The sequence below is a fragment of the Eretmochelys imbricata genome, chromosome 1 (assembly GCF_965152235.1).
Source record: "Eretmochelys imbricata isolate rEreImb1 chromosome 1, rEreImb1.hap1, whole genome shotgun sequence".
Classification (NCBI taxonomy): domain Eukaryota; kingdom Metazoa; phylum Chordata; order Testudines; family Cheloniidae; genus Eretmochelys; species Eretmochelys imbricata.
The window spans coordinates 45,632,611-45,658,582 of record NC_135572.1 but is presented as its reverse complement, the minus strand read 5'-3'; the positions used below and the strand labels follow the sequence as shown (position 1 = coordinate 45,658,582).

The 25,972-nt window shown below is 41.5% G+C and overlaps 1 protein-coding gene across 4 annotated transcripts in view; it reads right to left on the bottom strand.

Moving 5' to 3' along the window:
* Positions 1 to 25,972, bottom strand: part of CDK8 (cyclin dependent kinase 8) — a 198,210-nt gene that overhangs the window by 1,841 nt on the left and 170,397 nt on the right. For 3 of the 4 annotated variants that reach the window (XM_077809605.1, XM_077809624.1, XM_077809633.1), the window contains 4 exons: positions 25,323 to 25,395; positions 6,258 to 6,355; positions 4,716 to 4,794; positions 4,441 to 4,599 (listed from right to left, as the gene is read on the bottom strand). In XM_077809605.1, coding sequence (XP_077665731.1) covers positions 4,441 to 4,599; positions 4,716 to 4,794; positions 6,258 to 6,355; positions 25,323 to 25,395 — 409 coding nt within the window. The remainder of the gene's footprint in view (positions 1 to 4,440; positions 4,600 to 4,715; positions 4,795 to 6,257; positions 6,356 to 25,322; positions 25,396 to 25,972) is intronic. The other variant, XM_077809614.1, reaches the window with a different exon arrangement.

Genomic DNA, 25,972 nt, shown 5'->3' with positions numbered 1-25,972 from the left:
CCCCAAAGAGCTCAAAATCAAGCCAAAATTTTGTACCCATATAATCTGCCTAGGACCAAATGGGAGATACAAAAATAAATAAATAAATAAAAGGATGTATTTGTTTAATTGTTACAGTTTAAAAGGCTGTAATTGATGTGGGATTTATTTCTTTAGTTTAAGCACTTAAACTCCTGCGTTTCATGAGTCTTCATTTAGATCAGAAGTTAAGTTAGATTCAGTAAATATATTGAGATGGCTACATACTGGGAAAATAAAAATAAAGGGATGCCCTTTATAAAGCAAGGTAGGTGGATACTTTCCACACGTGCATTTAAGGGACTGATTCACTCTCTAAGTGTGTGGTGTGGATAGGATACGAAATGGTTATAACCGTACTTTCAGCCAGCAGAAATAAATTAGCATTGCTGTACATCATAGCTCACATGATGGCTGAGCTGTTATGACATTTATCTTCACTCTTGACAGACACACTACTCACTTAATGAGAAGTGTCAGAGTAACAGATCAGCCATCAAATGATCCAGTTCTGTATAATAAGTAAAGGATACATTTAACAGTGCAAAAATCTCTGGGTGTACTTTTTGGCAAAATGTGCCCCAAGTATGCAGGAACTGGAAAAAAACTTTGAAGTTTAAAATTGGCCATGAATGCTTTATTTATAATATAATTAATAGATAGGCTTTCACAATATGACTACTGAAAAATGTTGCTTATTTATTTTATGTGGCCAATTACAAGATGACTCCGTGTTCACATCATGTAGAGCAACAAGTGACTTTTAAAAACAAAAGTAAAAATTCCAAACAACCCAGCCTGCTCTACCTCCAAACACCATTAACCCTCTCCTCATAAGACAAAAGCTTGTTACATCCTCCAGGGACAGGACTGCTTCAATTCATTTCAGTGTTGTCACATTAAATGTGTAAGTTGACACGTCTGAAACCAAGGGACACGGAAGTCTATATACCTGTAAAAATCCTTACCTAATTGCTTTTATGCATGACAGAAAAGGTTGTGTAGGGGGAGAATTTATAGGCCAGCTTGCTTCAGAGAGATTAAACGAAGGATTTAGCTGCTGAGGGGATGTCTTAGTAAACCTCCTCAAGGGATAGTTATTTCCCTCACTGGGCTCAGATGTAACAGTATGAGAGAACCAAGGGACAGGTGTTTGGTCAAAACAATGGTGTATTTTAAAATTTTCTCCTGCCTCCTTGGGTTGAAGGATCTTAGGGGGAGACTCAGAGAGATGTGTGTCCATCAGTAGTGGCATTTAATTGCTTTGGCCTCAGTGCTTTTGTCAGTTCCTTCCACCTGCCTTATTTACTATATGTCAACTCATGAGTGCAATATCATCCTTGCCTTCCTCAAATTCTGGGGAAAATAGATTGAATTTTTGAAAGTCAAACAATATGCCTTTCAAAGGCATGGCATAAAGGTGAGCAGTCAAGAGGAGCCAAAGCACTTGCAAGAGCTGCTGAGACAGTGAAGGGGCAGTTACCACTACTCCAAGCAAAAATCCCCCTATATGGCCCTTGCTGAAAAACACTACCCTGTCAGGCAGTAAGCTTGGTACGGATGTCAGTGGAGTGAGAAAGCTGAGGAAGGAGCACAGCTTGCCTGAACCTAGATGTGGGTGATAGGTGGAATCCCTAAGCAATCCCTGGGTACACTGAGGGTGATTCGGAGCCCCTTGGCCCAGCTTGTAGACTTCAATCCATGCTCACAGGAGAGGTAGCTTGGGTTTGCTCTGATTCCCATGCGCTCAGGTCAGCTGCCACTGTGAAGTGGGGTCAATAGTGCAAGCAAGTGGAGCTACCCTGCCCCAACACACAAGCCCTCTACACCTCTTTTCCTTAGCTATGTCAGTCAGCAGGGGAGAGAGACAAGAGGTTCTGCGGCATCTGCTTTCTTCAGAGACTCCGGCAGAAATGATGCCAAAACAATCTCTGGATAGCAACTGACTTAGCTGCCTGCAGGTTTAAGAGGGATCAACCCTCGTGTTGGAAAATATTTTGTGAATACACACTCCACTGAGGGATAGAATATTATAGTTACATTCTGAGGCAGCCCTGCTGCACAGTGGTTAAGGTTGAACAGAACTTTCTGTTTAGAACTGATTATTCAAAGTGCTCTAAAACCCACATGCATAGTGAAATGGACCTGAAAATTGATACACTAGCTGAAGACCTGGGGTAGAATTAGTGGAGAAAATTTGGGGTCATTTGGCTATGGAGCTCATGACATTCAGCTCCTGCAAAATGACTTGCCTTTACATTGTTAGGTTCTTATACCTTTATGTGTGCAGAGCCAGGGGGAAAACTATACACTTTATGAGAATCTGGGACATACCACTGGGCTACCTGAGTACACCTAGTCAATGATCCCAAGAACCAGTTTTAAAAGCTGAAAGAAAAGGAGTACTTGTGGCACCTTAGAGACTTTTCCATACGGCTAAATGCAGTGCCTTGCATAATGACAGGTTTCAGAGTAACAGCCGTGTTAGTCTGTATTCGCAAAAAGAAAAGGAGTACTTGTGGCACCTTGTGGTACTCTAAGGTGCCACAAGTACTCCTTTTCTTTTTGCGAATACAGACTAACACGGCTGTTACCCTGAAACCTTTTAAAAGCTGATTATTTCCAAGTTATTGGATTTTCATTCTTGTTTTATGTAGTAGTAAATGGGGTATGGCAAGCAAACTGACAGCAGCTATCTTACAGGGACAGAGGATCTAACCTCTCACTTTCCTCAAGTGTTATATCTTTCACAATATAAACATGCTTTATTTCCTCATTTTGAAAAACCCATCATTGACCCCACTGGCGTCTCCAACTAACCACCCATCTCCTGTTCCCTGTTCCAGACAATCACTGTCTGGAGTTCCTCTCCACCTATTCCATCTTAGACCCCTTCCAATCCAGCTTCTGCCACTTGCGGTCCACCAAAACTACTCTCAAAGTCTCTAATGACCTATTCTCTAGGCAAAGCTCAAAATCAGTACTCCATTCTGGTCAGCCACCTGTGACACTGTTGAGCATGCTCTTCTTCTTGAAATCTTGTCCTCACTTGGCATCCATGACTCTGTCCTCTCCTACTTCTCTAATCGCTCCTTCAGAATGTCCTTTGGAAAATCCTCTACATCTTCCCTCCAACTTTCTGTAGAAACTGTTCCACTGCTTCAAAGGCTCTCACCTCGGTCCCTTTCTCTTCTCCCTCTATGTCTTATCTCTGGGTAATCTCATCCACAAACACAAATCCAACCACCATCTCTACGCTGATCACTCACAGATGTACCTCTCTACTTCAGAAAGGTCTACTTTTGTCCAAATTAAAATCTCTGTCTGTTGCTAGACTTCGGCTCATCTCAACATGGCTAAAACAGAGCTCTTAATCTTCCCCCACAAGCCTGCCTGTTACCTTGCTTGTCAATCACTGTGGACCACCCCATCCTGCCTATGACTCAGGCCCATAATCAGGGCACCAGCTTTGACTATGACCTCTCTCTAGGTCCTCACCTATGTCTAAATCTAGCCAATTTTTCTGCATAGCTGCTCTAAGGTATGACCTTGTTTAGTCCATCCACACAGCTAAAACTCACTTCTAGGCTCTCATCTCGCATCTCAGCTACTGCAATGTCCTTTTCTCTGGCAAATGCAACTTTGCCCAAGTCATATCCATTCAGAATGCTGCTTCAAATCATTTTCGTAGCCTATCACTTTGACCACATCATCCCACCCCCTTTGCATCCTTCCACTGGCTCCCTCTTCTCTATCACAAAACAAACTGCTTTTCTTTACATTCAAGGCTCTTCACTGCTCATCCCACCCTAGCTATCATCTGTTGTTCACTATTGAGATGTCAGCTCCTGCCTCCCTGGCCCACTTGTTAAATTTTCAAACAAGCACCTTCATACTTTCTCCCATGCTGCCCTACAGTATCCTTCTTCAAACACTCCTTGAAACTCTTCTTTTCCAGCTTGACAAGAGTTAGGCTGCTCTTGTCCTGAGATGACTCCCTATATCATGCTGACCAATACTGTCTCATTATTTTCTTATAATCCCTGATCTGTCTGTATCCATCTGTTGTCTCTTGTTTGCACTGCGCCTACCACAATGAGGTCCTGCTCTGTGACTCGGGCTTCTAGGTACTAAGGTAATACTAATAAATAATAATCACTAAAAGTTATTGTTTCCTTGCCACTCCTAACTTGATTCGCCTCAGAAGTTGAAGTTGCAGGATTGAGAGTTTGAAAAAAAATTCTTATTTTTTTAATTGAGCGCACTTGATCTGAAAGAAGCTGAGATACAATAAATACGGAACCCCACCATGCCATTATTCAGAATAGTTTTTAGAGTAGAGTTGCACTGTAAGTAGTTTCTTCTAAGTTACAATACACAAGAGCCAAATATATAATATATGGAAAATTGAAGTTGAAATACCTGATAGTCTGAGGTCATAATAAGTCCACCTGAGGTAGTGGTAGGAGGAACAACTCTCACTTTTTTCAATGGGGGTCCCTGTGTATGACTGTTGTCTTGGTTCCCTGGATGACCAGTTCCATTAGTATGGTTATTGCCCTGCTGCTGCTGCTGGTTCTTCTCAATTGGTTAAACAAAAAGAAAAATTTCAACTCAGAAGCAGTACAAGAGCAGCAAATGTGAAATACCGAGGTAAAGCTCAAGGAGACAAGACAATACTGTATTTTAATACTTACTTTGTCTCCTTTATCATCAGGTTCTTCTTCTGTTAAAAATTCTCGTTTTGGGTAGGGGATCTGACAACCTGCAAAAACACTGCAAAAACAAGTTAGCAGACTTGGTATATCTGCCTAGAATCAGAGAGGTTAGTCGTAGATCAAGATCTAGTATTTTGTCCGGTCTACTTTTAAATTTCCTGAGCCACAGCCTAATATATCTTACTGTCAAGAAGTTTACCCCTTCTTAATAACATAATTTACTTAGCCTTGTATTTGTTTTAACTTTTTGGCCATTTCTATTCTCTTCCCAACTCCCAATTTGTCAGTGTTTCTGGATAATGTGGTGACCAGACTGGAGTTGGAGAGATGGAAGAGTCCTGTTAGATACCAGAGTCAATTCCTCTAGAAGTGCATAATGTAGTTCCCTTCATCCAGGTATAAAGAAATCCATAAAATGTTGAACTACATTAAGTAGTCAATAATTGTGGTCAAGAAGTTAAAAACACCATTATGAAATAAAAAAAAATTAACTGTGACATGATGTGGAAGCCTTTGGAGGTATGTGGTCTGTCACCTTAAACTCATGGACATACATGAATGAATTTGTTACTGCTAACCAAGCTAAGATTTCTCCACTCGTAATCATATGGATATACCTTTATTTATAACTAGCCTCTGTACCTGCGAACATGCTATTCATTTTGTATTAAAATGCTGCTAATTTAAGGTGGAGGGAAAAGAATATTGACCTAAGAGCAGTTTCTGCAAAACCAAACCACTTGCACGACAGCATCAGAATATAAAAGACAGGTCAGGAGCCGTTATAAATATTTCACTAAGCTGAGCTGAATTAATTTCATTTTAATTAACTGTTATAAATATACATAACACATTTTATAAATTCTTCCCTTAATAATGAAAAAAGGAATGATACGCAGCATATGCTACTGGCCTTTCTAAAACAAGGCCACTCAAGCACTGGCTGGCCATCTTAGGATGCTTTATCATAGACTGTTCACCCTTTTTGTTGGTAAGCTTTCTTATGTTTAGAAATCTCCCTGTGCAGTTGAAAAGAAAGTGTGTCCACGGAAAATGGATTTAAGCTGTGAAGTATGACAGTACAGAGAGACAATACTATTTCTCCCCCATTCCCCCACCTCCCATCTACTGAATTTACAACAAAGGATAAGATGGAAAAATGTAAACTAATTACTAAATGTCATCTGGCATTCTAGAACAGAGAACTGGACCTGCAGGCACTTAGCAGTTGTCCACAAAGATCTGTAGCATGCATAATCACCCTGTCAGTGAATAACAGGATTAGTGCTGTGACTAACAGGATCAAAGTTTCATAAAGCAAGAGATTAATAGGAACGCTACTTAATTTTAAAAACCTCAAATGGCATTTTAGTTATTATAGTTTTTTCTTTACTTGTCAGACAGAAGGTATTTAATTCATTATTCACACACATAGGTATATATTCATAGTAAGCAGTAAACAAAGTGCATACATAAAAAAATATCTGAACATGCTAATGGATTAATAAACCGACCACTTACTCAGATGTGGGAAGTGGATCTTCTAAGAAATAAGGATCCTGCATAGCCTGTTCTGAGGTAATTCTCTTTATTGGGTCCATAGTAAGCAATTTCTGAAGCTAGGCAGAGTTTTAGAAAAAGTTCAGTATTACAAAAACTATTAATGAAAGCCTTCGTCCCACTGTATTCTGACATGCCACACTGTCACTCATATGATCTAATTTCTAGACCCCAATCACTAACAGCAAATATGAACCATATTTTCCCCTCATGTTTTAAATATTAATTGAATTTGTTATTGAACAACCACTTGTTTCTACCTATAAAACTTAAAACTCACTCAAATAATTAGCTTTGCCATAAGTGCTCTACCAACAAAATCCTCAAAACTTCCCCCCGCCCCAATAAATCAATCACTGTAGTTTTGTTAGTCTGCTCTTTCTTAGTGAAGAAGCTTTATTTTAAAATGAATTCACACACGTTAACTGAGATTTTATGTCACACTGACATGCACATTTACTTGGAAGAAATTATCTTTGAGGAATTTTCATTTGATTTACAGACAACAAATATTCTGACCAAGGCCCCATATTTACTACAGCCCATTATCAGTACTATTTATACAGCACCATTGACATTGAATACCCACCACAGAAAGTGGCAATCATAAGGTAATGCATTTCTAGATGGGATAGGAAACTCCACCTGCCCAAGTAACTCACAAACAGTGTGATCCACTGTGCGTGTACTAATTATGAGGATAGCAGGCTCACTGTATTTTAAATATCTGAATGGTATTCAGATGAGGGGGATGAGCAAAATCTTAGATCTTAGTTTATTTATTGATCTCAAACTACAAGTGAAATCAATGGAAAGGCTCCAGCAGGAACAAAATGCAGCTGCCCGCCTCCTCCATGAGCACATCAAGCCTGTGCTCTAGTCCCTCAGCTGGGTGAGAGTCCACTTCCATAGCCAGATTAAGGTCATTGTCTTAATCTTCATACTAACTAATAGATCAGGTATCAGCTGCATTAAAGACCATATTTCATCTAATGCTAAGAAAATCGTGCTCCTCTGGGACAATGCAGATCACAAAGCATGAGAGCACCAAGGACAAAGCAAAGTATAAGAATATTTCCAGAGGAAATCAGAGAAATTTAACCTGACTACTTTCATGAAATACTACTAAACCTTCCCCTTTGACATAGTTTTTCCATCATAACTAGAATAACTTTCAAAACTAACCCACTTCTCTCCTTCTCTTTCCGTTTCCCCCCAATCAAAACAGCACTAAGCCAAGCAGAGCTTTCTATAACCAGAAAAGATAGTAGAGCAAGTGTCTCCAAGTGTCCGATGAAGTGAGCTGTAGCTCACGAAAGCTCATGCTCAAATAAATTGGTTAGTCTCTAAGGTGCCACAAGTCCTCCTTTTCTTTTTGTCTCCAAGAAGTTCTCTATGGATTTTGCTATTGTCGATCTATTTTATGTAAGTATCTGGAATGCCTTCTACATAACAGGTAGCAGTACAAAATCCTAAAACAGTATATATAGAGGGGAGGGGAAAAAACAAGACTGTCCTAATCACAGTGAAATAAAATAGGGATTTAGGTGGAAACGGTTTTCAATACTCCTAACAAAGTTATGTGCTCTGAGGAAATGATTAGCCAGCAGGCAGAAACTGGTCTTAAAGCTGACTGTTACATAATCTCAAATGTATAGGCAGAGACACAAACTCTTTAGGTGTAAATTCAGTCCAAGTTGGAATAATTGATCTAACCCTTAAAATATCCAAGTGTGGTATTGCTCTTAAAGTCAATCAGCATGATTTTATGAGAGGAACACAGTAATGTTGCAGAAGCTCTCTGGGCATTTATATCGCATTGATAACTATTGCATCCTCAGCACATTACAAATTCTAAAGTGAACACATTAGGGCCCTGTCGACACAGGGATGTTACATCGCATTAGTTTGTTCGCTGTGAGTGCAGCAAATTAACTACATCAAACTGAAGTGCACCCACACCAGTTTGTCATGCCAGCCTAAGGTGCCTCTATCTGTTATTCTTTATATCCACACAGCTCTGCACTATTTGCTCAGTATTCTGGGTAGATATCCCATGGTGCACTGTTCCACCACAAAAATCCATGTTTTGTGATTTTTCTTGTTGTGGATGCCTCTTCAGTAGGATGATTTTTCAGTAGGTGGATGCCTACTGGAAAACGCAGGAAATTTGGATGTGTGGGGGAGGGTTCAAATTAACAAACTCCCCATATTCCTCTGCTGGCATCCATTAATTTTGTCAGTGCCATTTTCGAACTGCTGTCAGGCAGCATGGAGGAGACACTGCTGAGCAGGGTGGATAAAAATCAATGATTTAAAAAAAATAAAAAAAATCAGATTTTTTTGATAAAATGCTTTTTGAGGAAAAAACCTAAAGATACATTATAGCTCAAAGATATCTCATCATGGAATAGGGATTATAAATTCTGATTCTATAGTATCAGACAATATAGTCATGTAACGTTTAAGAAAAGTTTTGTAAATGAGTTCCAATAGTTCATGGACCTTATTGGGTTCCAGGGGCTTCTGTACAGATTATTTAGGTTAATCTATCTACTCAATGGGACTCAGTGCTCAGTCTAGAAGATACCACCAGAGATGCTTAGTTTTGCAGTTCTCAAACTGTGGATTTGCGTCTCCAGAGATAATATGCTTGTTAAAGCAAAAATGTTTTAAATAAATAATATAGAGGTGAGAAATAACAGACCTCAACCCTATTGTCCCTCTGCAAATTTGTGTACACAGAGTCAATCCCTTACCTCTCTCTAAAAGTGCAAAGTTTCAAAAAGTTCAATGAATATAAGATTGTTGGGGGCGGAATACATCAGGACAAGGAGAGTCTGGAGATAAATGTGAGAAGGGAGGGACAGGCAGTAGAAAAAAAGTGAAACTGTTTGAGCAGCATATTCCAGAAGTCTTGAGGTCTTTCTGAGTGTAGCCTTCATTGATTTGAGATCTACCATACCATTCTCTCACTAGAAGGGAAAACTATAATGGCAGTAGGCCATAGAAGAGACCCAGTTTTGGGAATATTTTAATGAAATTCCTCTACCTCTGGGTAAGACAGGCATGCCTGCAAAATGCAAATATTGCAACAAAGAAATGCAAGGCCTGGTTGCCCGAATGAAGCAACATCATGAGAAGTGTTCCTTCTCAGGAGGAAGCTGCGTTGAAGACAATGAAAGGAACATATCTGAACATGCACGATCTTCAGGTTGGTAAACTTTTTTATTTCATACTTCTTTCTTAAGAATTGCCTGTCTTCCTTCTGGACTATTCTTGAATTCTCATGTTTGAGCAAAAAAAATATAATTGTTACTCTATGGCACTATCATTTTAGATGCAGTTGTGATAAAAAATAAATAGCTGAAATAGGCAGATCTTCCTTTTACAATTTCACCTTTAAAATAGAACTGAGTGTCAGTGAATGCAATGAGTAATACTAAATGAGCAGTATGGTAATAATAATTAAATAACTGCATTGATTTATTTTGTTTAGGAGAATCCATCCTCAACATACAGGATTCTGAAGACTATCCACCTTCAAGATCACCATGATTTTCGATAGTTTCAGATTTCAGAGTAGCAGCCGTGTTAGTCTGTATTCGCAAAAAGAAAAGGAGTACTTGTGGCACCTTAGAGACTAACAAATTTATTTGAGCATAAGCTTTCGTGAGCTACAGCTCATTTCATCACTGAATGCATCCAATAAAGTGAGCTGTAGCTCACGAAAGCTTATGCTCAAATAAATTTGTTAGTCTCTAAGGTGCCACAAGTACTCCTTTTCTTTTTATAGTTTCAGAGTTATCTGCCAACGATAATGTTTCAGTCTCAGCACATATGTCACATAGCCACAGTATATCACCTGTAGCAAAAAGAAAAAAAAAATCTGTCATCCAGAAACAACTATACATAAATTTGTGATAAGAACCAGCAGATTACAAAAAGAGGTAATTGATTAAAAAATTGCCCAGTTTGTTTATGTAACAAACTCTCCTTTCTTTTTGATTGAGAACCCACACTTCATTAACATGGGTCAGTCATTAAAACCAGGATACAGTCCACCCAACAGAGCAGATGTTGCAGGCAAATTTCTGGATATAGTGTATGAAAGAAATTGAGCAGTGTGCAAAAGGTCTAGAGGGTGAAATCGTTAACCTGAGTCTTGATGGGTGGAGCAATGCCCACACTAATCCTGTTGTACGTGCTTGTGTGACAACAGAAGAAGGGAATGTCTTCCTTACAGAAACAACTGATACATCAGGAAATGTATACACAGCAGAATACTTATAAGAAGTAGCAGTAAAAGCTATAACAAACTTAAAAAAAGTTCAAATGTCTAGTATGCAGCTTGGTCACAGATAATGCTACAAATGTATCCAAGATGAGAAGAAATTATTTAGAAGAGAGTCCCAAGCTAATAACACACAGTTGCAGTGCTCATCTGATGCACCTCCTAGTCAAAGACTTCACTGTTCCAGAAATAAAGGCTAAGGTTTTTGAAATTGCAAAATACTTCTGTAACAACCACTTTGCAGCAGCTGCTCTGAAAAAAGTGGTAGGAACCAAGCTAACTCTCCCATAAGATGTGCGATAGAACTCAGTAGTGGACTGTTTTGAGCACTATATCAAGATCTGGTCTAATGTGATGACAGTTTGTGAAAAAAATTGTGAAAAAATAGATGGCACTGTCACAGTCAAAGTTCTCAACATTGGGCTTAAGAGAAATGCTGAACACATGCTGAGTACCCTGAAGCTTATTTCTGTAGCCTTCAACAAAATGCAGGGAAATGTTTTATTGCTGACGCTGTTGAAATTTGGAAGGAACTAAGTGAGATCTTAAAAAGAGAAATATGCAATGACAGAGTTAAATTACGAGAATTAAAAAAACGAATGGGACAAGCACCATCTCCAGCTCATTTTCTTGCAAATATTCTCAGTACTGGGTACCAGGGTCAAACCTTAACTGCTGAAAAAGAGGAGTTGGCTATGACATGGACATCCAGCAATCATCCCTCCATAATGCCAACTATAATAAACTTCAGAGCTAAGGGTGAACCATTCAAGAAATATATGTTTGCTGATCATGTTTTAAAGAAAGTCACACCAGTGAACTGGATTCAGAGACTGCTGAAGTGATCATTTCACTTTTAACAGCAGTAGCTTCTTCTGCCGGTGTAGAAAGAAAATTTTCTTCCTTTGGACTAATTCACTCCAAATTTGAGAAATCATTTGGGACCTGAAAAAGCAGAAAACCTTGTTTTTCTTTTCCAGATTATGAACAAATAGGAAATGAAGGTGAAGATGACAGAGTCAGCTGCAGAAGCCAATATTTTAAGTTTCTCATGTTGACCTGGCTGACAGTCGATTTAATTTTTTTTAAATATTTTATTTAACTATTTTAGTTAAAAACAATTTTAACAAAAACAAACCTGATTTTAAAAAACTTGAACATTTAAATTCAAAAGTTCATCTACAGCCTATTTTGAAGGACGACCTATCACTCTCACAGATCTTGGGAGGTAGGCCAGTCCTTGCTTACAGACAGCCCCCGAACCTGAAGCAAATACTCACCAGCAACCACGCAACAAAAACAGTAACCAAGGAACCTATCCTTGCAACAAAGCCTGTTGCCAACTCTGTCCACATATCTATTCAGGGGACACCATCATAGGGCCTAATCACATCAGCCACACTATCAGAGGCTCGTTCACCTGCACATCTACCAATGTAATATATGCCAACATGTGCCAGCAATGCCCCTCTGCCATGTACATTGTCCAAACCGGGCAGTCTGTACATAAAAGAATAAATGGACACAAATCAGACATCAAGAATTATAACATTCAAAAACCAGTTGGAGAACACTTCAACTTCTCTGGTCACTCGGTTCCAGACCTAAAAGTGGCAATTCTTCAACAAAAAAACTTCAAAAACAGACTTCAACAAGAGACTGCTGAATTGGAATTAATTTGCAAATTGTATACCATAACATTAGGCTTGAATAAAGACTGGGAATGGATGTGTCATTACACAAAGTAAAACTACTTCCCCATGTTTTACCACCCCCCTCCCCCCCCCCACTGTTCCTCACATGTTCTTGTCAACTGCTGGAAATGGCCCACCTTGATTATCACTACAAAAGGTTTTTTTTCCTCTCCTGCTGGTAATAGCTCACCTTACCTGATCACTCTCATTACAGTGTGTATGGTAACACCCATTGTTTCATGTTCTCTGTGTATATAAAATCTCCCCCCTGCATTTGCCATTGCATGCATCCAATGAAGTGAGCTGTAGCTCACGAAAGCTTATGCTCAAATAAATTTGTTAGTCTCTAAGGTGCCACAAGTACTCCTTTTCTTTTTACAGGTAACAAACTGCATCTTGAATAAAAGCAAAAACAATTAAGCAAGAATGTGGTGCAAACTTAAGACCAATGGAATGGAGGCATGGTCAAGGAGTGCTGTAGGTGATGATCTCAAAAGGTTTCTCTTCCTCCATCTCCTGGGGTTGATTGTTGTGGGAAGGGCCTATAATTAGGTTGACTGAACTTAGTTTAGAGGACATTGGACAATTGAGGTGCAAATCTTGACCTTTGTAACAAATGTGCACCATCACAGGTGTTTGCCTGTACATGGTCTGCATCATGTCCCTTTCCAGGGCCATTTGATCTCTTTTGATCCTTAGAGAATGCACCAAGAAAACCATCCCTCCACAACTCTGCCTTCATGGCCTTCTTTTGGGATGAATTTAATAGTTCCTGGAACAGATCCTCTCTTGTTTCTTCTCCCTACCTCCCATTCAGAGATTTGTCACCTTCTCTGTGGGTGATATCTCCCCTTCTTGTGAGCACCATGGCATTACAGGTGCTAAGGAAAGTCAGAAAAAGCACAAGTATTTATTGCACCAATGCTAGTCTCCAGGCCAACAATGATAAAATATTTATTTTCCACAATTTTGGAATGTCATTCCCATCTTCTCCCCCCATGCAGAGGTTCCCTTTGAAATGGTAAATTGTTTTGTCAAATTACTTCCCTTCTAGTATAGGCCCTCTATAACAAAGGTTGAGTAACTGTGCTAGTTTGAGTAGGTGTGAAGATAGTTGGTTGCCTATGCTGGTTTCAGGTAGGTGGAGGGCTATAGGAACGTGTGAATAGGGGCAGCAGTCAGCCAGCTAGTTATTCCATGTGAAACCCTGCAGGCTTATCCTCACGTTGGAAGATGTTACCCTGAGGAAAATCCTGAAGCAATGGGCAAACCAGGAAGATACACAGCATTCCTATTTACCAACAATCCTATTTATCTCGTACATGGTGCACGAGTGGAACAGAAACACTAGATCAGGGGTAGGCAATCTATGGCACGCGTGCCAAAGGCGGCACGTAAGCTGATTTTCAGTGGCGCTCACACTGCCCGGGTCCTGGCCACTGGTCCAGGGGCTCCGCTGGCAGCCAGGGCTCCGTCCACCGGCCCCACTCAGCCTGCTGCCAGCCCCGGGTCATGGCCACCAGTCCCAGGGGCTCCGCTGCTGGCCTGGGGTACCAGCCGCCAGCACACTGCAAGCCATGGTTCTGGCTGCCAGCCCCCTCAGCTCGCTGCCAGCCCCGGGTTCTGGCCACCAGTCCAGGGGGCTCTGCTGCTGGCCTGGGGTCCTGGCTGCCAGCCTGGGGCTCTGCTCCTTGCCTTGGCACGGGGCTCTGCACCTGCCCCCAACTGTGGCCCTCTGGCCCCAGCCTGGAGCTGTGAGGGGTGCAGACAGGGCCAAGAGGGGCGCAGCTCAGCACGGATCGCATGGATTCTTATTATTGGCATGCGAAACCTTAAATTAGAGTGAATAAATGAAGACTCGGCACACCACTTCTAAAAGGTTACTGACCCCTACACTAGATATATGGGCAATCCTGAGAGAGCTTCTGTGCATTCCAGTGTGGTGCGTGACAAGACACACCACTATCTTTGCCTTAAGTTCTCTTTTATAATACCTACATAAAGTACACTTCAAAGTTAAAAGAGTTCTGGATAGCTGTTCTAAAAGCCAAATGCCTTTTAATGTCTTATCCCTTCTGAAATGTGTCTATCACCTGTTTTGGGCCAAATACCTCAAGAAATCTCAACTTTACTAAAACTGAATGCAATGATGAAAATGAGCCAATGTACCTTTTCTACTATTTTTTCCTCTTTCTGGATCTTCCTCTAAAATAAACATGCTTGCCTTGCAATGTGTTTGATTTATTTATTTAAAGCTCCTCTGGTGCTGACTTTTTGACCTAGGGATGAATGGGAGGAAGGGAGAACGAATGGGAAGCAGCTTGAGAAGGGTGGTATGGAGGTGATAAGTGTGGCTAGTGGTTGCAGGATATCATACTGTAGAGAAATAAAACTTAACAGCTATAAGTCTCCAGTGTAGATACCATTTTGAGCATGCTGGGGAGGGGGATGTTAAATGCAAGTAGGTGGAAGACTCCCAGCTCTGTCAAGTATGGTGTCAGGAAAGAAAAAGTAGTTTAAATCACCCAAAGCAGTTATGTCATAATACTGAACACAATATTTACGGGTAGAGCTCCCCTTTGCAGCAATTTCAGTCTGGCTGCTGGTAGAGATTTTCTCCACAGCAATGTGTCCACATGAGGTTATCATGTAATGTCCAAATCTGCTGTTTCATAGTTCTTGGCTACCCTGATAAATCTCCTTCTGGTTGGAGCCCATGACAAATATGGGTTCCAGGTTTTTGGTGGGATTTGGGGTGTTGCCATGTTGTCTTGGATGCTTTCTGTTTTGTCTGGGGTCTTTTATGGATAACTATTCATCACATAATTCTCAGGTTTGCTGGTGACATTCCTTGCAAAACACAGTCAAGATCATCAGAATATGAGCAGGTAGTGGGAGCATTTCCAGAGGTCCCTTGTGCTAGGTACTTTTGCCAGCTCCTTTGTTTTGACTAGGCATTTGGGACATCTCCAGGAGAGCCCCTCTTCTTTATTTGCTCTAATAGTATCTTGTAGATGTCTATATTCCAGCGACTCTTCTACAGATGGGACTGGACATGCAGCTCTTCCAAAGACAGCAATCAAGTCCAGAACTTCTGCAAGGGTTTACAGAGAACCATGAGGAAGGGGGAGCATGGCTGCTATAATGGATATGGATACTCTGGTGTGTGAACTCATTACTACTGAATACTGGTATGGAAAAGTGGTACTCCTGGCTGTTTGCCACCCTTTAAACAGAGAGATGACATCAGTCAAGATGACCCCAGAAAAGTGGAGGGCACAGAAACAAGCTCATCCATTGTGAAGCAATGCAGTGTGGGGTATAGTAGTTGGATGACTGTCAGAAGTGGAGTAGCTAAGAATATGTCCACACAAACATTAAAGTGGACAAACTCAGTGTGAAGTAGAGTTGCTTCCATTCCAAGGATTTCTTACTGCAATCTAAGATGCCAAATAATTTGGTTTAAGAAGAAGTTGTGAGTGGACACAAGGCCCTTTAAGGCAAACCAATTACAGTTACTCTGATGCAATATTTCTAGACAAGGCCTAGAAATTCTCTCATTTTCTCCAGCTCTCACAGTATATATTTTTGTTTTATTATGAGAAGAGTAGGTCAAAGTCGTGGGGTTTCCATTCAATCTAAAAGCGGTGAGATATGTAGTAGTTTCAAGACCAAGTGCCATATACACCGAGAACCGTGCTTTCCACACATATGAGTTTCACCTTCTCTGACAGTTCCATTAATACTGTGGAACGTAACTGTGACAGGGGAAGTTGTGTAGAATGAGATGGTCCTTCACGTACCTAGGCAAATCCCATAGTCGGCTTAGGAGATAAAGATGAAAATTCTGAACTTAATGCTTTATTGAACGATGAAGCCATGCAAAGAAAGGCGCACAAGGCAATGGGCTCTCATTACTTACATCACTCAGTATGTGGACTGCTGTATTTTCCAACCATTGTTGCTTTTATAAACAAGTGTGAATCTACTTTGAAAAGTGACTATATAAAAATGGAATCTTCTAACTCCATGTCTACTCCTTGTATTTGGTTTTTGGTTTATTTTAGTGACAAATTGGTTTTTTTCAATTGCTCTTTACTCCTGTTAGCACTGCAAAGCCAACTATTTCTTTTGTGCATAACTGACAGAATGGTTTCCTAAATTCCAGTCGCACCTAGTCACTGATGGAAGTCTTTAAAATAGTTATACACTCAACTTACAGCATGAGATTCACAAGCAGTTCTTCACGGTCTGCACATGGCTTTTGTGAAGTATCAGTTTGAATGGAACTCTTCTTGCACTGACTCAGGCACCAGAAAAGGAAAGAGGGAGAGCCGATACACTGAATGGCGTCTCACAGCACAAACTAAACAAAACAACATCCTGGCATAGCATTATGGTTATTAGGTTATGGAGCTATCAGTAAGACGCTGATGAGTTCTAAGCACACTGGATCACAAACTGGCAGGAGAAAATAGAAAACACAGTGGAAATTCAGAGATGAATGACAATATAACTATCATGACACAGAAGAGATTGAAACTCAGACATTTTCTGCTCCACTCAGGGAGTGCAGAAGTATCTGTTAGTAAAAGACTTTCCATCAAAAAACAAGAGTAAACATTATCTAACCCTGGGAGAAAGGAAAGACAGTGCAGAGAGCATTTCAGCTTTGTACTGTGATGTCATCCTATCACCACAGAGCCTAGCTGCATTGTATCTGGGAAGGGAAATGAGGTTTCACCTAATTTTCCAGAAGGGACTCTGCAGTTTAGCATAGTAGGAGCAGAGTGGCTGGGTGCACTGTCTCATGACCATAGGCATACATAAGGGGAACTCAGGGAAAGAAAATAGAAATAAAAAATTATATACAAAAAAGAGATAAATAGACGACATGGGAAGAAGAACCTAGAGAAGTCCCAGATAAGTTCTACCTGGGGGGAGGGTGTGTGTGTGTGTGTGTAAGGATCAGAGTGTGAAAAGGGGAAAAGACTCTGAGAAACCAGAGAGCCTATGAAAATTTGCCCTATTTATGAAAATTGGAAAAAATTGTTGCTGGGAGCATCACAGAACCCAGGAATTCACTGGTGCTGGGAAGAAGTTATTCACCTTATGGACTCATGTGTGATCCTTTGATCAGGAGGAGGAACTGAGTGCAAGCATTCCTGACTGCTCTTAGCTCGAAGATGTTGATGTGAAGGGATATCTCTGAGGGAGACCATTTGCCTTGTGTTGTAAGGCCATTTAGATGTGCTCCCTATCCTCTGAGCGATGCGTCGGTGGTGAGAAGCAACAACGGGATCCCTTTGCAAATGTTGGCTGGGCCTCTCCAACAGTCTAGGGAAATTATGACCCTTGTGGGTAGTGACAGGGATTTGTCTAGTCTGTCTCTGTTTGGTCTGTAAACTGAGTTGAACCAAATATGAAGGCACCATATGTGAAGCCTGGTATGAGGTATTACCACTGTGCCTGCTGACACATGCCCAAAGAGTTATAGGCTGTTTCTGGCTGATATCTGTCGGCTCTTTTGAATGGTCTCTGTGAGTGTAGCCAGAGAGAGGAATCTGTGTTGAGGTAGGAGAGCTCTGGCGTGTAAACAGTTGAGGTTCGAGCCTATGAATTCCAGGTACTGTACTGGAGCGAGGTGTGATTTCTAGGCACTGACCTGCAGGCCCAATTCTATAAGCAAGTACATTGCAGCTTTGGTGACTCGGTGAGCCTCTTGGAGAGACCAGGTTTTGAGGAGGCAATAGTCCAGATAAGGATAGATCATGACCCCTTGGGCATGTAAGTGGGAGGCCATCACTGAGAGAATTTTGGAAATTATTCTCGGGGCCAATGATAGCCGGAAGTGGAGCACCCTGCAGTGGTCTTGTCCAAGAATGAACCTGAGAAATCACCTGTGAGTCGGTATGATTGAAATATGAAAGTAGGCATCCTAAAGGTCGAGGGCTGAAAACAAGTCTCCCTGTTCCAACACTGGAATTATCATTGCTGAAACGACCACCTTGAATTTTTGAGCTTTTACAAACTTTTTTACAAACTGAGGTCTCATATGGATCTCTAACCTCCCTTCCTATTGAGTATTAGGAAATAGCAAGAGTAGAACCCTATGCTTCATAGATATTGAGGTACTGGTTCTCTGGCTCTTAACGAGGAGACTATCTACCTCTTGTCATAGTAAACTCTTGTGAGAAGGGTCGGGAAAGGGTGTTTTGGAGGGGGCAGAGAGGTAAAATGGGTAGAGTACCCTTTACAAATGATCTCTAAGACCCACTGGTCTGATGTTGTGTGCTCCCAGGTGCCGCAGAACGCTGCCAGCCAGTGGCCAAATGGGTGGGTAGCGATGGTTGGTTGTAGAAGTTTTGGGGAGTGATCTATCGGCACCTCAAACAACACGTTGTAAGGATAAGGCCTTTTCCTGTAGCCATATTGTAAGGCCTTTGTCAGCAGCCATATTAGGAGAGCAGCAGTCATTAGCTAAGAGACTCACATTCCATCTAAATCACATTAAAACAATGTATTTAAAGCATCCACCACAATGGAGTTGGGTGGAAGAAGAATTCTGTCCCTCTTGCTGGGAATTCTGTCTCTCTTTTGTCCACCCGCTTGCATGTCAGAGTTAGCAATGCTGGCATATGCCATCTGGTTTTCGAAGGATCAAGGAGAGCCTCATTAATAGGGAGGGAAATTTTTGAGAAGGAAGATGAATGGAGAATGTCAAGGAGCTTGCGGTGTGTGTCCTTGACTTTTTCCAGTGATATCTGGAGAGAGTCTGCAACTCTCCTTGTGAGATCCTGGAAGAGGCAAAAATAATCTGCCAGGGATGGTGCGGGAGGCATGACAGCCTCATCTGAGATGGAAAAGGATGTGGTCTTTGGGGTCGCCTCTTCCTCAAAATCACTCTTATGATTCTCCAGGATTTCTCCTGGAGTTTCTGAAGCCCTGGATGACATGCCCGAGGGAGCACATCTCTGGGTTCTTGGGTGGGGATAGGAGCCCCAGAGGTATGGGGGCAGTATGTAGAGCCCAGGGGTTCCAGTATGGCCACTGGGGTGGTGGTCGCATTGAGCCCGGTGGTGGTGTCCATGATTGACCATACCAGGATAACGGTTGTGGGGCCATATGAGGATATGCCCGGGGACCCTGTTAATATCTGGCACTGTAGGGAACATGGGAGGATTATTGAGAACCCCCTCCTCTGGTTCGCTATCCGAGTCTGCACTAGAGAGCAGGGGAGCGTGGCAAAGCAATGGGTAAGACTTCTGTGCTGGACAAAGACCCGGTGTGGAGGTCCCGGTACTGAGGAGAGGAGACTCTGGCACACCAGTTATACGGAGGTCCCTCGATTACTGGAACTGCAGCAGTGCTGACCAGCTCAGTGCCACTGGTGGTGCTAAGGAGGACAGAGATCTTGCCCACACCAGATGTGATGTTGGTAACGATAGTGCCTTCAAGTGCTTGCTCCTGTCCTTCTCCCTCAGTGCTGTTGACTCAGTGCCCATGCCCACTGAATCTGGAGGTGTATCAATGATACCTGCCGCTGTAGACTGTCCTGAGCCATGAGTATTCAGGCTTGATCTGTCCCGGTGGAGACAGTATCGAGGATACCAACCATGCTGGGGATTGTTTGCGGCTAGCTCGTGGCTCACTGGGGGGACTTCCAGCTCTCTTTTTTGATTTACGAGAGACAGCAGCAGCTGATGTCTTCACCCCATAGCTCTTGGATGTTGAGGGGTGTGGGGAAGACTCACATCTGCTTGGTGACTCTTGTTGTGGGTCCGTAAAGGTGTGAGGGGTGCCTCTATGAATACAATCTTCTGCCTCAGCTCTGTCCTTGCAAGACCAAGGTCTAAGCTGCTGGCAGAGAGCATATTTTAGAGACATGTCCTTCCCCAAGGCAACGAAAGCATCGTGAATATGTGTCTGCTACGGGATAGCCTTGTTGCATGAGAGGCACTTCTTGAAGCCCAGAGAACCGGGCATACCCCGTTGGGGGGGGGGGGGGGGAGGGAGGGCCCCCAACAAGAAAGGGCAGGAAGAAAAACAAATACAATCTCTTTATAGGTATAGATTTTTTTATTATTTTATTTTTTTGAGAAAAGAAGATACACTGCAACAACTACTACTAAAAACTAAGCTCTAGGCTACAAAAGTAAGGTTGAGATAATAGTCGTTAATGGACTGCTAATAGCTCTGTCTCTACCCAGGGCGGTTGAAAAGGAACTCATTGGGGTTAGCCCGCGTGTGCTGACTAGCCTTGTGGCAAGGAAAGAGAGAGCATGTGTGGGCCTACCAGACACTGCTACCAAAGTTCCCCGATCAGCAGTGCAGGAACGCAAGCACACCTACAGTGGAACACCCATAGGAACTACTCGAAGAAGATTCTGGGTTCTGGGATACTTTCTAATTACACTAGGATGTCAGAAAGTAGTATAATAAAATATAAAGAAATTATGCAAGTGTTTTGTCTGATCTGGTTGAGAGAGAGAGAGAGAGAAAAGAGGGTCTTTGAGGGTACTGGGGAGTTCGCCTAAGAACACGTGCATAATAAAAAAGAGGAGTTTTGAGTAGGTCTGGGTGGGGATTGGTGCAGAGAGAGCAGAGGATTTTCATGGATCCCATAGAGTCTGATTTCATGGGCTTGCTGCAGATTGTGTTGGGGAACTGACTGAGTCTTCTAGTGTTCTGCTATGTCTATCACAAACTGATGGGACAATTTTCCTTTTACCCTTTGGAACAGGAATTAAATTAAGGCATCTTTCAACCTGAAGAGCTAGATTCCATCACCACAAATCTATCAGACAGAGACTTTGGGGGAGTGGCAGAAAGAGACCCTACCAATGTCTAGGCCCACATGAAACATTAGGCAGAACAATTCCATTTAAATTCCAAAAGAGTAAAGTTAACATGAGCTGAAAATAAGAACAAGATTCTTATTGGAATCAATAATCTTAAACCTCATTGAACTCCTTTACAATCCATGTTCCCTCAAAACAAGAGATTGCAAATAAGACTAGTGGGTAAGGGCTGAGTTCAGTGGGGTAAAACCCCCACTTATAGAATGTGAAGGGATAACAGATGAGAGGCTTCTCACTGGGACTAGTTGCTGTTTAGAAACTAGACAGCAGGATTCACCCTCTGGTGATCAATCCTTACCAACAGCTAGACTATAAAGAGGACTTGCCCCCAAAGCAAGCAACAGAGGAGCAACCACACTGTGTACTATAAAGGACCACACTCTGCGATCAAGGTCACAGTAGGGGTACCAAAGCTAGTTCTTTGTCTCTAAGAGGGCGCCTCACCTTAATGCATCAAGCTGAAGAGGAACAAAGGGGGAGTGAGTCAGGGGAACAATTCCAAAGAAATGCCAACTTCAAGAGGGAAAAATCAATGTGTAATTGCATGAACATATTCAGACTCAATCTTCCCTCTGGAGCTTGTCCCAAAAGCTCTGGTGGAATTAGTATGGATAGCCCTGATCTTGCACCCTGTTTTAATCCCTTCTTTTGAGATGGAAATCCAAAAACATTAGAGATAAGACATACACTGTTAAAGTATCTTAACAATTGCTGCCCTGTAGTGATACCATGGCAGGAAGGAGAGGGAGGACAAATACAAAACATTTTGTGAGCACATCCTATCCATGATTACTTTGTGACTGACTGTCTCCACTGAACAGCAAAATGAATCTCAAGACCTTCAAGATTTGGAAAACAAAGAAGTTTTCAGGCGAACTTGGCCAGACCATTCACCCTTCTTCAATTAAGCTAATTTGCTCTGAACCAAAGTGACCCATTGTCTTATTGTGTGGGATATTAAAAGTGCTTATTATCAAGACCTGTACTACATGGAAAGCTTGACCTACATTTTGTAGAAGACCCCTGCAGCAGACTGGAAATGCAGCAGCTTCAGATAAATTAAAAAATTGATTTAATTCCAGTTGTGCCCCTAGGAATTAAATATGAAAATGAATAATAGAATCACTACAGTATTCCCAGTGATATTTAATTTTATATTAAATTTGTGTTATGCTGCCCATACATTTTTAATCTTAATTTTCAAAGTGGTCCAGAATTTTGTACTGGAAATGCTTAACTGTACTACAGAAGCTGTCAAGAGGAAACTAGAGATTTTGGCAGTTAGGTAGAGAAAAGTAGGGATTTTTGGCTCCTGGCAAGGAATGAAAAGCAGTTTGGGTTTATATGATAAGTGCATTACCTAATGCTGAAGTGATCAGTATGAATCAGTTACCAAGATTGACACTAAAATTTGCATAATTGGATTTGCTATTAGATTGCCTAATGGAGATCTGAAAACTTGATTAAGTGACCTCTTTTACATGCTGTAGAATTAGGATAAAATGGTGTATGTCGGGGGGAAGGGGGAGAGAAATTTGTCAGTTATTCTTAACTAGCAATTCTGTGCTTCTGTAAGACTTTGTATTACTATGTAGAGCTAGCAGTGAAATATTTTGCCTACAGTAGTGTCAAATGTAATCAAACTTGCAGGCAGAAGGCAGTGCATCTCTTCTAAAGGAAGACAAAAGCATTTGGAATTATTGGAAGTATCTTAGGCCTCCAAATTCTACAAACTATAATTAACCCCACTTCAAATCACAATAATCAGAGACTAGTACAACAGTGATGTTGTATTGTCCGGCTCACTATTTAAAACTTCATGTCCAACAGCACTTGTCAAAGGAGTATTATTCACTTATAGATAAGGCCGCGAGTTTGTCATGGATTCCATGACTTTCCGTGACCACCACAGCGGCCGATGTGCCTGGCTCAGGGGCAGCTCAGGTAGCCCCTGCACCAGGCACATCAGCCGCTGCTGGGGCAGTCTCGTGCTCCCGCAGGGTCCCCCACAGCAGAGTTTGGGTGTGGGAGCTGGCAGGGGCACCGGACAGGGTGAGACGGGCTCGTGGGGGGCACTTACCTGGGGGACTCCCCAGAAGTGGTAACATCCCCCTCGCTCAGCTCCTAGGTGGAGGCGTGGCCAGGCAGCTGGTGCTGGGGGGGGGGGAGGGGGAAGAGCAGACATTGGGAGGCTCCCTACCTGGCTCCGTGCCTCCCCTCTCCCCCACAGCAGCAGCAGAGTTTGGGTGTGGGAGGGAGCAGGGGGTTAGGGCACGTGACAGGGTGTGAAAGGCTCTGGGCGGTGCTCATCTGGGGGGCTCCCAAGAGCCACGGCCAGTGGGAGCTGCGTGAGCGATACCTGGAGGTGGAGACAGCACGCAGAGCTGCCTGCCCACGCCTCTGCCTACCAGCTGAATGAGGGGGATGTATTTATCTATAAAAAGAAAAGGAGTACCTGTGGCACCTTAGAGACTAACCAATTTATTTGAGCATAAGCTTTCGTGAGCTACAGCTCACTTCATCGGATGCATACTGTGGAAAGTATAGAAGATCTTTTTATACACACAAAGCATGAAAAATGGGTGTTTATCACTACAAAAGGTTTTCTCTCCCCCCACCCCACTCTCCTGCTGATAATAGCTTATCTAAAGTGATCACTCTCCTTACAACGTGTATGATAATCAAGGTGGGCCATTTCCAACACAAATCCAGGGTTTAACAAATTTGCAAATGAATTCCAATTCAACAGTTTCTCGCTGGAGTCTGGTTTTGAAGTTTTTCTGTTGTAATATTGCAACTTTCATGTCTGTAATCGCGTGACCAGAGAGATTGAAGTGTTCTCCGACTGGTTTATGAATGTTATAATTCTTGACATCTGATTTTTGTCCATTTATTCTTTTATGTAGAGACTGTCCAACAGGAGAGTGGGTTTGTATGTGTGTGAGGGGAGGTGGGGGGGGGGGGGGGAGAAAACCTGGATTTGTGCTGGAAATGGCCCAACTTGATTATCATACACATTGTAAGGAGAGTAATCACTTTAGATAAGCTATTACCAGCAGGAGAGTGGGAGAAAACCTTTTGTAGTGGTAAACACCCATTTTTTCATGTTTTGTGTGTATAAAAAGATCTTCTGTGCTTTCCACAGTATGCATCCGATGAAGTGAGCTGTAGCTCACGAAAGCTTATGCTCAAATAAATTGGTTAGTCTCTAAGGTGCCACAAGTACTCTTTTTCTTTTTGCGAATACAGACTAACACAGCTGTTACTCTGAAACCTGTATATATCTATATCTTTACATTGGAAAGAAGATGCTGGAATTCTCCAAGTTAAATCGATAGATTTGTTTCTCTTTAAACCTGCTGACAGAGGTCAGCAGTACTTTATGTCTAGGTTTTTAAATTTGCCTAAATGCTCTTTAAATATAAGCAATGTATCAACAGTTCTACAATATATCCGTTTGAAAACAACACAAAAAAATCAGTCCCCAATTCAGCAAGTTATTTAAGCAATATGACTACTTATGTCCTTATAGTTATACAAAAGCGTAAGTACATTGCTGAGTCAGAGTTTTAGTGAGGAAACATTTTGGTATGCAGCTATCACAGCTTATGAGAAGAACATTTTACTAGGAAGTATCTATAAATAAGCCACTAAAAAAGAGTTGTGCCTCTAGGAAGCAGGCTCTTTAAATTTGATAAACTAAACTTTCAAAGTTTAATACAGTATTTCCCAGAGTACATATCTGATATGCTAAATAAGGAAAATATTCAAATCAATATGCATCTTCCAGATTTAATGATTTTTTGTATCACAAATAGATTTTAATTTGCTTTTTTAAAATACACGCAAATGAAAAAGCAGTAAAGTGCATTAAAAACAGAACTACAGTAACAAAAATAAAACCACAAATTTACCATGATTATTAAATATAGAAAACCTGTGATGTATTGTATTCAAATTCCAAACCAGTTAAATTCTTCATGCAATTATTCTCTTAGTCAGGAGCAATAAATGAGAAGTACTCTGCAGTGTTTCCAGTTCGGGAAATACATGTTAATAGTTTGGAGCACTGCGAATAAATTCAGTGAAAGAGCATTTGGCACCAGCCCAGCCCCAAATTTGACCACTGCTAACATATATGTGGCTCTTTCAATTGATATGATTACCAGAAGCTTACCAAGTGGAATGCCTTACTATCTGGTTTAACTTTATGTTTTTCCATATATTTGATAAGGCTGCAGTTGGTATACCTGAAAAAAAAAAAAGTATTGTATATTTCAATGTTAGTACTGGGCATTTTTAGAGAAAGTTAACCTAGTGCTTATGAAAGATGCTGACTGACAGCTCTGGAGACTAAAGCTCCATTTTTGTCCACTGAACAGGTAAGGCACGGCAGCGGAGGCTTCCTTGTTGACATTAGAGAAATAACACTTTTGTCCTCCTAGCATGCTTGTAAAACATACAAAACAACCACAAACAAAAGTGCTCTGAATGATCATGCATCTCAAATCCTATTTCGATTAGGCTTCCTTTTCAGCAAGTTTAAATATCATTTTATCAGTCTGTACTGTTTTAGTGCTAGCGTGCATGGGGCTTAAATATTTAGTCAGCCTTTTCAACACTGTCCTAACAATACAATGGGTTGCCTTTCAGAATCTCCCAAAACTCACTGCTTTTGGAATAGGTGCCCAGAGGCAATGCAACTGCTATTGTTTAAAACATAGTAGTTCAGTCACAAGGCTAAACTGCAACAGGTCAGAATCTGCCTGGTGAGTGTGGACACATTAAGCCATTTGTATTAAATTGTTTCTATCCAACAGGTTCAAG